This window comes from Equus asinus, chromosome 14, assembly GCF_041296235.1.
Source record: "Equus asinus isolate D_3611 breed Donkey chromosome 14, EquAss-T2T_v2, whole genome shotgun sequence".
Lineage (NCBI taxonomy): Eukaryota > Metazoa > Chordata > Mammalia > Perissodactyla > Equidae > Equus > Equus asinus.
In genome coordinates, this window is record NC_091803.1 from 14431382 (window position 1) to 14445419 (window position 14038).

Genomic DNA, 14038 nt, shown 5'->3' on the forward strand with positions numbered 1-14038 from the left:
TAAATGTCACTCCCCTCCCCTCATGAGACTAAGTTCCTAGCTTAGATTCTGGGAGATATGCGAAGCTTTCAAAGTACATCGATCCCTTCCTCCCACCTTAATAGGTTGCCCTTCCTACATGCCATGATGTGACTGTCCCAGGAAAGCCATCTGCTTCTGGATGTGTTTTTCATGAGGCTGTAAAGAGTCTGTGTGGGATTGTTCCCCCTTCCATCTGGTGCATGCTTTCGTGAGCTAGATGGTCATTGGCAGGCTCCCCTCTCCCCTTCACCTGTCAAACTGAGTTTATACTTTTTTTTTTTTTTTGGAGTTTGGAGGCCCTGAGATATGAAGATTTCACCTGTGTTTCTCTAGAAAGTTAGTGCTAAAAGGGCCTCAAGTGGAAAAACCTCCTTACTCCCTAAAAGTAAAGGCCTCATCTACCAGTAGTGCACAGTTTATTTCTCCTCTAAAATGCATAGCCCATGAGCCATTGGGTGGCTAGAGCTGAGGATTTGTCTAAGAGAAAATCCCGGGCAAGGTTGGGGAAAATAGGTCACAGTGGCTGGGCAGTGAGGTCACAGAGAGGTTTGTCCGCCCCAGGCTCCATGGGGGAGGGGCCTGGGAGGCAGAGGGGCCCCAGAGGTCCCCCAAGCTCAGGCACAGGACATGGTGTGGGAAAGGCAGCAGGGACGGGGGCCAGGGAGCTGAGTACCGGGGGCCAAGGGGCCCGGAGAGATGAGGGCAGGAGCAGGGCGGGAGTGGTCAGGATGGTGAGGAGAAGCCAGAGATGGAAGCTGCAAAAATTTACCGGGCTGTGCGGACAGGAGGGGCTCAGGGTGAGGGGGGGAGGGAGGGGGCAAGGCAAGGGAAGGGCAGGAAGATGGCAGCAAGAGATGGGGGAGGGGTTATTTGGAGAATTTGGACCAAGGAATAAGGCAGACAGGGAGGGGTGACTTATGGACCTAGAGAGAAAGATGGGAGGATTTGACAGCGCAGGGCTGGAAGTCAGAGCTGTGAGCCCCCAAGACAGTAGTTACTGAAAGACAAGCTGAGAGAAGAGAGACAAAGAGGCATGACCCTCATGGAACCCCTGTGTTCCCCCTCTTGAGTAGGTGAAGCGGAGCTGCCCTTCATGTGGCCCAGAGCCTGGGGGTGAAGAGAAGAAGGGGAGAGGGAACCCTATTTCAGTTCAGTTGTTTCCCCCAGAGCTGGTGAGTCCCTTGGAGGGGAGGGACTAAGAAGAGAGGACTGGCAGCCAGACCACTGAGGAGCCCCCTCAGTAACCCCCACTTCCTCCCCCCTGCCCCCCAGGTGGAGCATATCATCTCGTTCCTCCCAGTCAGAGATGTAGTCGCCCTTGGCCAGACCTGCCACTACTTCCGAGAAGTGTGCGACACTGAGGGCGTGTGGAGACGCATCTGTCGCAGGCTCAGTCCTCGCCTACGAGAACAGGGTTCCGGGGTCCGGCCGTGGAAGAGAGCTGCCATTCTTAACTGTACACCTTCCCCAGAACCTCCAGTTCCCTTTGCCTCTGTCCTGCCTTATTCTGGGATCCCTGCCACTCCATAAAGCTGCCTGAGGACCTCAGCATTCCCAGACACCCTTCCAGGGCCCCTTTCTCTGGAAGGGACTTGCTAGATTCAAACATATGCCATTGACTATTTCAGGTCTCTAGAGCCACCTTCTGATAGATGTCCCACCCAGTGCCCCCATTATTAGCATCCCTGCCAAGTCTCCCTCCATAGTCAAACTCTCTTCCAAATCTTGCCCTGGAGACATCCCCCACTCCCCAAACCTAGAATTTTCCCTGCTCTTATCCAGCGTTTCTCAACCTTGTCACTGTTGACATCTTGGACCAAATAATTCTTTGAAGTGGGGAGCTGTCCTGTGCATTAGAGATATTTAGCAGCATTCCTGGCCTCCACCCACTAGATGCCAGTAGCATTTCCCCGAATTGTGACAACCAATGTCCCCTGAGGGATAAAAATCACCCCTAGGTTGAGAAACATACTTGAAACCCCCTCCCTCCCCAGGGAGCCCCTATTACTTCATCTCACACACCAGAGATTAAGGGAGATCCAGATAGCAGATCCAGCTCGTGGAGGGGAGGGAGGGCTGCTGGCCTTTCTCAGGCATTCCTTTCATTCCTCTTCTGCTTTTCTGTGTATTCTTGTATTTCCCTTGATGTCTCTGATGCAAGGTTGGACCAAAGAAGGGCTCCCTTAGAAGCATGTTTTTGGCCCTGAGCTGAGGTGGGGCAGAGAACTGAAGTTCAGATATGGGGTATAATTGAGGATATCTTCTAAGCTTTCCATATGTCCTTTGGAATGGCTCTGTTCCCCAGTCCTGGGAATGGGGAGGAGCTGGATACCAGAGTATCTGAGAAATCTAGTTTGCCCAAGCTCTGGTTCATCCCTCTCATGTCATCCCAGCCCCTTGACCCTTCCATCTCCTTCCCTTCTCCAGACACAAAGGGCCTGTATTTCCAGGCATTTGGGGGCCGCCGCCGCTGCCTCAGCAAGAGTGTAGCCCCCTTGCTAGCCCACGGCTACCGCCGCTTCTTGCCCACCAAGGACCACGTCTTCATTCTCGACTACGTGGGGACCCTCTTCTTCTTCAAAAATGCCCTGGTCTCCTCCACCCTTGGCCAGATCCAGTGGAAGCGCGCCTGCCGCTATGTTGTGTTGTGTCGCGGAGCCAAGGATGTGAGTAGCAGAACCCTCGCAGCTCAGAAGCCACCCCTCCTCCGGGAAGCCAGTCTGGAGGTGTCCTCCCAAACCAGGAACTGGAAAACAAGTCCTCACTTCCCAGCCCTGCACCCAAGGAGCTCACCTCCCACAGGATCCACTTGCCCCAGCCTCATCCCACTCCAAGGCCGTCGATCCCAGACACCTTCATCTTTTCCTACAGTTTGCCTCGGACCCAAGATGTGACACAGTTTACCGTAAATACCTCTATGTATTGGCCACTCGGGAGCAGCTGGGAGTGGCAGGCACGACCGGCAGCCGGGCCTGCGACTGTGTCGAGGTCTATCTGCAGTCCAGTGGGCAGCGGGTCTTCAAGATGACCTTCCACCACTCCATGAGCTTCAAACAGATTGTGCTGGTTGGTCAGGAGACCCAGCGGGCTCTGCTGCTCCTCACAGGTGTGGCCTTGAGCTGTGGTTTGCAAAAGTTTCCTGCAGATTCTTGGGGACCTGCAGGGAGGGGGAGGGAGGTCTCACACAGGGTTCTGCGTGCCACCTCATCTGGTCTCAAACAGCTCTGCTTTCGTCTATCTCCTAGTCTACGATTCTGCATATTTCATGTGAATAAAGGGCCCTCCTGCAAAAAATAGTTTGGGAACCACTGTTCTAGTGAATGCCTGGTTTTTTAAATTCTAATCTCTCCAACCTCCATGCCAGGCACTTCACTTTATACCCCAAACTGCCACCCTACTTTCTCAATGTCCGCTATATTTGACCACACTCCCAAACCTGAGACCTTCGGGACCTTCTGACCCTGAATCCCTAGACATCATTCCCAAAATTCAAATTAGATTCTGCCAGTCTACCTTCTAGGTTTTCTCTACTCATCTCTCACGAGAAGGACTTCCTCGATTTATTTTTGGTGGTGAGGGGCTGGAGTCTGGGAAACTTGAGGTCACTCTTTCCTTAGTTCATCTCCACTCTTTTTCTTCCAGCCCAACTCTGGGGTAGTAAATGTTTGATCCTGTATGGCTTAGAGAGTGTATTGGGAAATTAATGTGGATACTGCAGGGTCTGCTCTCCCACATAGTTGTCTGTCTCCCCCGATCCCCCAGAGGAAGGAAAGATCTACTCTTTGGTAGTGAATGAAACCCAGCTGGACCAGCCACGCTCCTACACAGTTCAGCTGGCCCTGAGGAAGGTGTCCCATTGCCTGCCTCACCTGCGTGTGGCCTGCATGGCTTCCAACCAGAGCAGTACTGTCTACATCACAGGTAAGAACCACCTCCCTTCTTCTCCAGACCCCAGCCTTGAACAGACTTTCCAAATGTGAATACCCTCCATCCTTATTCCAGCTCTGTGGTGGACCCTTAGGGCATCCTAGTGAAAAGATGTGTTTAGGTTCCCAGACATCATAGCCGATGCATTTCCAGTGGGTGTGAAACTCCCTAGATCTTGCAGCTTTCATCCGGGGAGGGGCCTTACCCCTATGAAATGGGTGCCTAAAGCTGTTGAGCTGAGGGCTCCCGACCCCCCAGACCAGGGGGGAGTGTATTTTGAGGTGCACACCCCAGGGGTGTATCGTGATCTCTTTGGGACCCTTCAAGCCTTTGACCCCCTGGACCAGCAGATGCCGCTTGCTCTCTCACTGCCTGCCAAGGTAGGATCCTGGAGGGATGGGGCAGGTCAGAGGGGGCGGGGCTTTAGGGACTGAAAGGCACTGAGGGTCTGAAGTGTGAGCAGGAATCATTGATCAGGGAGGGACAGGAGACCCAGAGTGAGGGGTGATGTAGAGGGCAAGGCCAAAAGAGATGAGCTGGTGGTGGCAAGTTAGCGGTGGGAAGATTCTGGAGCTCAGAATTCCTCTGGAGGGAACTGAATGCCCAGCTCCCCTTTCTGTCTCACCTCCTAGATCCTTTTCTGTGCTCTTGGCTATAATCACCTTGGCCTGGTGGATGAATTTGGCCGAATCTTTATGCAGGGAAATAACAGATATGGGCAGCTGGGAACAGGGGACAAAATGGACCGAGGGGAACCCACACAGGTGAGACTGTTTCCCAGCAACTCTCATCCTGACCCCCTTCCTCCAATTCTCAAAGCCCCAGATCTCTCCCCTTCTCCACTTCCCTTAGACTCCACTTCTTGCTCCCTAGGGAGATTAAGGCAGCCAGTGTGTACTGCTGGTCACACTGCCACATGTCCTACTCGAGCTGGCACTCTGAGGTCTGTCCTGTGCAGTGCATGCTGTCAGTGAACTAGGAATTGAAGGAAGCAGGACACCCGGGTGGGCTGGAGTGACTAGAAGAGGTGAGATGTGAGCAGGGCCTAGTGGGTTAGATAGGATTCCGATGGGTATAGGAAAGGCATTCTGTGTGTTGCGGATGGGGACAAAGCTTGCACGTACCTGGGACAGTGAAAAGATGGGCCAGACTAAAGTAGAGAGGGTGTTTGGAAATTGGTAGATATGAGGTGGCATAGGTGGTGCGAGCCTGGAGAGGTACAGATATGGGGAAGAGTCATTGCAGGTTCTGGAGCAGGAGAAGGCAACCCCCATGGGTGACTGAGGACAGGTCACTTGGCCATAGTGCCCAGGAGGCTGTGGGTGAGAAGCCTGCTGGGAGGCTGTTGAGTGATGGCAGCACTTGAGACAAGCGCCTGGGGCTGTACAATGGCAGCCAGAATGGAAAGGAATGGCTACCCGAGATGTTTTGAAAGGAAATGAACAGGCCCTGGAAACTGATTAGATGTGAGGAGGGGTGAAGGACAAAGGTGGCTCTGGCCCTTGAAAACAGATGGTATCACAACAAACGTGTGAGCTGGAAAGGGATGCTGGTTTGGGGAAAGAGGAAGAGGGTGAATTTGGACTTTTTTGCAGTGAGAGTAAAACACTAAAGTGGGAACGTCTTGCTGGCAATTGGATTCCAAGTTCGAACAAAGCTGAAACAACAAAAGTAGAGATAGAGGAGGAACCCTGGGCGGTAGCCGTCATTGTAGGCAGAGAGAATGAAAAGTTGTGGGGAGGCACACCCTCAAATGCCACATCCCAGAAGCCACGGCACAGAAAGTTTCAAACTGGAAGGGGTGATGAATGTGACAGAGCGATAATGGAGGAAGACACTTACTGACATGAAAAGATGGTCATGCCGTATTTTTAGGTGAAAAAAAGTTTATGAATGGTTTACATCATATGATCCCATTTTTGTTTAAAAATACACAACTTACATGTATATGTTGGTATAGGCAGCAGTGAAGAAGCGTATCCAGCAAGATGTTAATAGCGGGTGGTGGGATTTCCAGTGATTTTTAAATTAACTTTGCTTGCCAATATTTTATAATTTTTCTGTAATGAGCATAAGTTACTTATCTATGTCTTCTAAATTAAAGTGCATACAGTCTCAGGAGAAAGCACGCAGGAGCGGCCCTGAGATTTTGCAGCCGGGAGGTCAAGTGCTTTTGGAGAGAACAAGTCAGTAGCACCGTAGGGAGAGAAGCCAGATCACAGAAGGTTTAGGAAAGACTGGCTGTGGTGAGAACAAGAAAGCAGTAACCCTCAGACTGGTCACGTAACCAGTTCTGCCTAAAACACAGAGATAGGAAGCAGGAGGAATCAGGCAGAAATATTTTTTTGAAATAGGGTGGCTATTTTGAAAGATAATGATATGACAAATTGAAAATGTTGGAGACGGAAAGAAGGAATAAGTGGAAGGAAAGTCCTTCCTGGGGCTAAGTTGGCCTTGCACAGGGAGGGAGAGACTCTTTAAGCCCTGGGAATAGGAAGGCTGTATTCTTCCCGCTGAGGCTGGAAGGCAGGACGAGAGGCTGGACTGGCACAGGCCTGTCGGGTGAGAATGAGGGAGTAGACAGCAGGCCCTGGCCTCAGGCCCTTGTTTTCTGGGGAACAAAGATGAAGAACCAGCGGAAGCGCTAGACCCCATGTGGTCAGACCGTGGGGCTGCAGGAGAAGTGAGGAGGGAGATTTGCTGCCCTCCCCATTCATCAGGGCAGATCTCCTGGGGGAGGGGGAGAGGATGCTGGGTCCCATTTCTCTTGGTTTCCCTAGAGTCTGCCATGAGCCTTCCTGTCACCCTTCTCCAACCTAGGCCCCCAGTCACTTGGTGTTCCCCGCTTAGGGACCCTGGCCCTGTGTCCTCAGGTACATTATCTGCAACGCCCCATTGCCCTGTGGTGCGGCCTCAACCACTCCCTGGTGCTGAGCCAGGGCTTGGACTTCAGCAAGGAGCTGCTGGGCTGTGGCTGTGGGGCTGGAGGCCGCCTCCCCGGCTGGCCGAAGGGGAGTGCCTCCTTCGTCAAGCTCCATGTCAAGGTCAGAGCAGGGTCAGGCGAGCAGGCAACCAGGGAGGGCAGGAGCAATGGCATTAGGTAGCCCACAGGACTGTAGCTGGGGCTCCTGCAGGGACCCAGGGCCTCCACTTCCCCACCACCACCCACCCTCCTTTCCTGCTGCGCACCATGGCTCCTGGCTGTCTCCCTCAGCAGACCCTGCTGGCCCTCTTTGACCTCACACAACCCTAGGGCTCAGCTCACTTGCTGGCTCAGGGCTGGTCTGAGAGAGAGGAACACAACAGCTGGGGCTTCCGGGGAACCCCTTGGTAAAGGCCCCACTCAGCCACGCCCCTTCTCTCTTCCAAGGTCCCTTTGTGTGCCTGCTCCCTCTGCTCTACCAGAGAGTGCCTCTACATGCTGTCCAGCCATGACATCGAGCACCATCCCGCCTATCGGGACCTACCGGCCAGCAGGGTGGTGGGGAACCCCGAGCCCAGCCCAGGGGCCGGAGCACCCCAGGACCCTGGTGGGACAGCCCAGGCCTGTGAGGAGTACCTCAGCCAGATCCATAGTTGCCCCACGTTGCAGGACCGCATGGAAAAGATGAAGGAGATCGTGGGCTGGATGCCCTTGATGGCTGCACAGAAGGATTTCTTCTGGGAGGCCCTGGATATGCTGCAGACGGCTGCTGGAGGGGTTGGCGAAGGCCCCCCAACCCCTGATAGCTGACCCCTCTCTCCTACTCTCCCCCCTAGAGGGAGAGTCTGGCTCTGGGCCAGGGGCACACGCTGTGTGTGTGCATGGGGAGGAGGACATAGCGGGGTGAGGACTGTTTTGTAAAATGTTCAGAGGGCTGCCCAGGAGGGGCCCCCAACCTGACTATCATGGACAAGAGATTTGATGGACAAATAGAATAAAAGGCTGAAATGAGGCCCAGTTTGGAACCCTGGGGCCTAGGAGGAAAGTGGGGCAGGGGATGGGGAACCTGATGCCTGGCTCTGTGGGCATGGGAGGGCAGGGGTGGGGCAGGCAGGGCAGAAGTGGCTCAGGCTCGCAGTTGCTACAGAGCTGACAGCACCTGAATCCTTCAGCTCCCTTTCCCCTGCCGCTCCCAAGACCCAACCCAGCCTTCCAGACTTGGAAGTCCTAGGCCCGCCTTCTGGAACAACTCAGTCAACATGTGTTGCTTGGTTCCCCCACTTAGATCCTCTGTCTACCAGACTTATTCCCATCCTGAGGAAGCCACTTCTTTCTGATTTCAGAAAGATTCCTACCCATTTCCCTTCAGCCCTGTGAAGTCAACCCCCCCCCCCCCCCCCCCCGCCGCTGGCTTCTCCTGTTTACCTTCCAGGTCTGGTCTCACATGTTATCCCTTTTCTGTACTTTCTATTCCATCCTCTTCCTCAATAAGGGAGACACTCCCTCTAACCACATACTATGCCTCCCTATCCTGCTCCCATTCCTCAACATATTTGGGAGGGAAAATAGGTGAGCAGAATTCTTTCTCCTTGGCCTGGTCCGGTCTGGGAAAGGAGAGAAGACAGTAGAAATTCAAAGTGGAAAATAAACTGGAGCAGGGAGTGGTCAGGAAGAGGGTGAGTGGAGTGATTAGAGGTTGGGAGTCCAGGGAAGGACTTCCTCTGGGTCCTGAGGAAGCAGGGACTGGGGAGGACTGTGGGGGACCAGAGAGTCCTCGGGAAGGACCAGAGGCTGTGTTCACAGGATGCTTGGGCACCGGACAGAGCCGGCTTCCAGATGACATTACTTGCTGCCTGGAGTATGAGTGAGGGCCTGATGCTCACTCTGCCCTCCATTGCTCCACCCCCTACTTAGGTCAATATTTATGTGTCCTGGACCTAGAGAGGCCCCTGGCCTCACCACTGTCCCAGCTCTACTCTCCCTGTCCCGCCTTCCCCGCCGCCCGCCCCACCGGCCAGTCCCCACGCCCACACACCAGAGGCTGCCTCATCTGGCACTGATTATCCTGCTGCTCCTGCCGAGGCTGCTAAACTCAGCTGCTGCCTCTGTCTCAAGGACCCCAGCGCCTCTCCCCCCAAGCCATGCTGCCTGCTGCCACAGCCTCCCTCTTGGGGCCCCTCCTCACTGCCTGGGCCCTGCTGCCTTTCGCCCAGGGCCAGACCCCCAACTACACCAGGTAGGTCTCTTGGCACCTTCCAGATAGCCCGAGTGAGCTTCAAAAGCCCTGGTTCCTAGGGGGTTATGCCTGTGGTTCTTGTGGAGTCTTTTGCTAACACACGACCCCCCCAGATCTCCCATAGCCCCCACCCTTCTCTGGCCCCCAAGTCCTCCCTCCCTGCTGCAAGACCACTGTCTCCTGCAGGTCACCACTGCTCCCCATTCCTCCACCCTCCATCCTTTGCCCCCTAAGCCTCCCCATCCACCCAGACTCTTGGCCCCGCCATGGAACCTGAGAGCGCCAAGACCTTGAACTTGCCTGGTAGCTAGACATCTGGATTCCAGGAGGAAATTATAGAGTGGTTGTGAGGGGAAGAGGGGGCAGCGAGTGGGAGACCTGGGACTCAGATACTCAAGTAGTTAACTGGAACAGGAGCAGGGCAAAGGTTGGGAGCTCAGGGGGCCTGGTCTCCAGGTTCAATTTGAGGGCCATCGCTGCCGCTTCTCCCTCATCTCTCCACCCCCTCCCCCCCACAGCCTCGTGGCTGTGTCCACATCTGGAAGCAGTTAGGCGGCTCCTGTCCCAGACTGCCAGGCAGTGCGAGGGGGGAGAGTGAGGAAGGGGGGCCGAAGAGGATTCCGGGAATTCCTGTTGGGGTGGGGGTGGGGACTCTGGGGGGTTGGAGGTACAGCCAAGTTGCTGGCCCCACTTCTTCCTGATCCTCTGCTGGAGTGTTTCCCACCCCAGCCCCAACCTGGCTGGCTGAGGCCACCCCAAATCCCTTAGGCCTTTCTCCCTCATCTCCCTGGCTTCCCTCCCTGGCCTCCCCATCCGCATTACCCTATCCCAAGCTCTCTACTACCCGCCCCCCCACCCCATGGCTGACCCCTCTTCTGTTCTCCAGACCTGTGTTCCTGTGCGGAGGGGATGTGACTGGGGAGTCAGGTTACGTGGCAAGTGAGGGTTTCCCCAACCTCTACCCCCCCAATAAGGAGTGCATCTGGACAATAACGGTGAGAAGGCCCCTCTGGTCACTACCCTGTCAAAGTCTCCGGGGCCTGGGTCCAGGCAGCCAAAGGCCTGACTACTAAGGGACCCCGGCCCCAGCACCACCTTCTCAACCTGAGGGAAGTCCCAGGCCCTCCCCTCTGGTCACTGATGGCATCTGTGCCCACAATAACAAGTGGCGAGTGTCCTCACACCTTATCTCAAATCCTGCTTCTCCCCTCCCAACTTGATTCCGGCGCCCTCTAATCTCTCCACAGACCTCAGGCCTTGTCCCCTTGCACAAGCCACAAGCTGGCCACAGAGCCCAGCCCCTCTGCTCTGCACCCTGATGGGCTCCGTTCCTGTTCAGGCCCAGTTTCTGCAGAAAAAGTTTGGGAAAGGGAGGTGCCCTCTGCCAGAGTTGTGTGTGGCCTGACTTTGCGGGTCCCCTGCCCCTGTCCCCGCCATCAGGTCCCTGAGGGCCAGACTGTATCCCTCTCCTTCCGTGTCTTTGACCTGGAGCTGCACCCTGCCTGCCGTTACGATGCTCTGGAGGTCTTTGCCGGGTCGGGAACCTCGGGCCAGCGGCTCGGTCGCTTCTGCGGGACCTTCCGACCGGCGCCCTTAGTCGCCCCCGGCAACCAGGTGACCCTGAGGATGACGGCGGACGAGGGCACGGGAGGACGCGGCTTCCTGCTCTGGTACAGCGGGCGGGCCACCTCGGGCACTGGTGAGACCTCCCTCACCTCGGCCTTCCCCCTCTCCTGGCCCCGCCCCCGGCGCAGGCCCCGTCCCCAGCCTTAACCTCCACCCCAGAGCCTAGGGCCCCATTACCTCCCTTACCTTTTTTCCTCACTAACTGCCCCTTCAGTCCCTCCTCCCCGTCTTCTCTCCTCCCTCCCGCTCCCACCCACCCCCTCTTCCAGGCCCCCCCCCAGGCGCGAGGCGGAAATGGGTCACCGACCCGCGGGTGGAATGGGCGGCCTGGGGTTACTGGGACGGTGAGTAACTGCCCGCCCCCATCCGCAATCGGGCTCCCGCAAACGGGCGCGAGGGGGCACCCCCGGGCTGGGGGACTAGGTTCCCCCAACCCGGAGCCCCCTACACCCAGCCCGGGGCTCCCGATTGCGGTCCCATCACCCCCTCCTGGCGGCAGAAGTCTCCCCTAAAATGTTTAAGGCAAGGACCTCCCCAAAGGCGCCTCGGGAGCTGTGCCCCAGTTTGAGGGCACCCTCACAGCGTGGGGACTCTCCAGCCTGCAAAGGAGGCTTTTCTGCCAGGCCGGGGAGATGGGATCTCCCAGGGGAAGAGGAGCGATGTGGCCGCGGGTCAGAGGGAGGGGCAAGAAGGGAGCGTGTCCAGCCAATTCCTCCTCCCCCTTCCACCGCCCGCCTTGGCGCCCGGCAGTCCAAGACTTCCCTGAGCCCCGCTCCTCCAAGCCCCCGTTCCGCTAACCTACCCTTCTTTCCTCCCCCTCTTCTCATCCCCGCATCCTGAGACCCAGGCATCCGAGCTTCCTGCACAGGCTCCCAGGCTAGAGCTCTCCTCTCCCCACCCCCGCTCCTCTCTCCCCTCCCCAGAGCACCAGTTTTGCGGGGGGCGGCTGGAGAAGGCCCAGGGAACCCTGACCACGCCCAACTGGCCCGAGTCCGATTACCCCCCGGGCATCAGCTGTTCCTGGCACATCATCGCGCCCCCGGACCAGGTACCAACCCTTGCCCGGGCTGCCCTGGGGCCCCGAGCGGCGCCCTCCAGCATGCAGCCAGCAAAGATTTATTGATCATCTACTATGTCCCGAGCACTGCGCTTGCGCTGGTGGGGAGCAAAAACACACCCAGACCTGCTTGCACGCAAACAAAAAATGTAAAATTACACCTGTGACGAGTCTCACGCGAGCGAGGTACACCAAGCTCTATAAACTGTGTGTTGGGGGGAGGAGGTTTCTGGGTCTGTCCCTTGAGAATGAGCCAGGACTTGATCTTGCCGACCAAGGCGACGGACGCCTCTGCAGGGTTCCCGTGGGTGTGTGCGATCCTCCAAGCTGTAGTGGGGATGCATTAAGAGGGGGGCTCGAGGGGACGCGGGAGAGAGGAGGCTGCTGCAAGCGTCCCACAGGCGGCGGCGGGCGGAGGAGGGCGGAGGCGCAGAGTCCCCGTGCCTTCGGGCTCCCGGGGTCCCGCCGCGCAGCCTCCGCCTCCCCCGCCGCCGCCAGGTGATCTCGCTGACCTTCGGGAAGTTTGACCTGGAGAGCGACACCTACTGCCGCTACGACTCGGTCAGCGTGTTCAACGGGGCCGTGAGCGACGACGCCAAGAGGCTGGGGAAGTTCTGCGGCGACACAGCCCCGGGGTGAGGGGGCGGGGACCTAGGTGGGCGGCGGGGTGCGGGTGTCTCCATCTCCCCAGCTGCGGGAGTGGGGGGACTGCGCTGCTGTGGAGAGGGGCAGGGCTTAGCTGAAGAGGTGGCATCTGAACCCGGGAGCCCCAAACGAGTGGGCGGAGCAGGTAGGGGGCCAGGGGAAGACCAGGCTCGGCGCCAGGCCTGGGGTCCGCGGATCCAGAGGCGAGGGGGGTCTATGAAGTCGGGAAGCTAATGCAGCCGAGCGAGGTCAGGGGTTCAAGGGTCGCGGGCCTGGGTAGGGCGGGGTGCACGGCCCGCCTGACGCCTTCCCCAATGCCCGCCGCCCGCAGTCCCATCTCCTCCGAAGGGAATGAGCTCCTCGTCCAGTTCGTCTCGGACCTCAGCGTCACAGCCGACGGCTTCTCGGCCTCGTATAGGACCCTGCCGAGGGGCGCCGCCAAAGAAGGGCCGGCCCAGAGTCCGGGGGAGGACGCCCGGCCCGGTCCTCCGCTCCTCGGCCCCGGCCCCAAGCCTGGAGCCGGCCCCAAAGTGAAGCCCAAACTCCCACCTGCGGAGAAACCGAAGGCCTCGCCTGAGGCCAAGGCAACACTAGTGGGTCCCGGTGAGTCTGGGAAGGAGGAGGAGGGGGACGCAGACTGAAGGCAGGCGTTTCCAAGAAGGCCTTCCTGGGCTCATTCATTCATTCGTACAACACTCACTGGTGTCTCCTCTGTGCTAACGGCTGCTACTGAGCTGGACAGAGCTCTGAACAAGTTCAAATCAATGAGACTGATAGGGAAAGTGGTCCTTCCTACCTGCTGGGTAGGTCACCCTCCTCAAACAGCGCTCCCCTTCTAGATGCACCAGCTGTCCCCTGCCCGAAGCAGTGCCGGCGGACAGGCACCTTGCAGAGCAATTTCTGTGCCAGCAACCTGGGTAAGGGGCCCATTCCCCCAGCTCTGCTCTTCCACCTCCTCTAACCTCCCCTCCTGTCCCCAAAGTCCCCTTCCCTCTGGTTCAAGCCCTGCCCCGCCTTCTCTCCTCACCTCTCACCCCTACTCTCACACAGTGGTAACAGCGACAGTGAAGTCCATGGTTCGGGGCCCAGGGGAGGGCCTCACTGTCACTGTCAGTCTCATTGGTGCTTATAAAACTGGAGGCCTGGACCTGCCCTCTCCACCCACTGACACCCCCCTGAAGTTTTACGTGCCCTGCAAACAGTGCCCCCCCATGAAGAAAGGTAAGAGATGTGGGAAATGGGGAGGGAACCATAGACTCCTGCAAATGATAGAGGTGGTCGAATCTGAGGGGCCCAGACGGGGATGTGCATCTACAAGGTCTCAATAACGTAAGCTCTTCATCCCCCTGCCCCTCCCCCAGGAGCCAGTTATCTGCTGATGGGCCAGGTGGAGGAGAACAGAGGTCCCGTCCTTCCTCCAGAGAGCTTCGTGGTTCTCTACCGGCCCAACCAGGACCAGATCCTCACCAACATCAGCAAGAGGTGCCCCTCCTAGCCTGTTCAGGCTGCTGGGTCCCAGGCCTGAGACCCGGGCCAGCCTCCAAGCCCCTGACCCGAGGAACTCTTTCTTATCCAAATAAATGTTTCTTGACTGAGGAAGGTA

General features: G+C 57.2%; 2 protein-coding genes across 3 annotated transcripts; both read left to right on the top strand.

Annotated features, from left to right (window-relative positions):
- Positions 1–313: 313 nt before the first annotated feature.
- On the top strand, positions 314–7887 carry FBXO24 (F-box protein 24). The gene is made up of 10 exons (XM_014853973.3): positions 314–818; positions 1095–1193; positions 1294–1477; positions 2449–2687; positions 2893–3127; positions 3784–3942; positions 4207–4328; positions 4581–4712; positions 6822–6992; positions 7319–7887. The coding sequence occupies exons 1-10, from the start codon at positions 465–467 to the stop codon at positions 7679–7681; spliced, it is 2058 nt and encodes a 685-aa protein (XP_014709459.2). The 5' UTR covers positions 314–464; the 3' UTR covers positions 7682–7887.
- A 928-nt stretch (positions 7888–8815) lies between these two features.
- Positions 8816–14038, top strand: PCOLCE (procollagen C-endopeptidase enhancer). 2 transcript variants are annotated; one of them, XM_044746522.2, is made up of 10 exons: positions 8819–9107; positions 9994–10102; positions 10548–10806; positions 11003–11077; positions 11657–11781; positions 12289–12425; positions 12767–13038; positions 13275–13352; positions 13486–13656; positions 13797–14038. In XM_044746522.2, the coding sequence occupies exons 1-10, from the start codon at positions 9013–9015 to the stop codon at positions 13928–13930; spliced, it is 1455 nt and encodes a 484-aa protein (XP_044602457.1). In that variant the 5' UTR covers positions 8819–9012; the 3' UTR covers positions 13931–14038. The 2 variants fall into 2 exon arrangements, with proteins under 2 accessions (XP_014709456.1, XP_044602457.1); XM_014853970.3 differs by lacking the exon at positions 11003–11077 and having other exon boundaries at positions 8816–9107.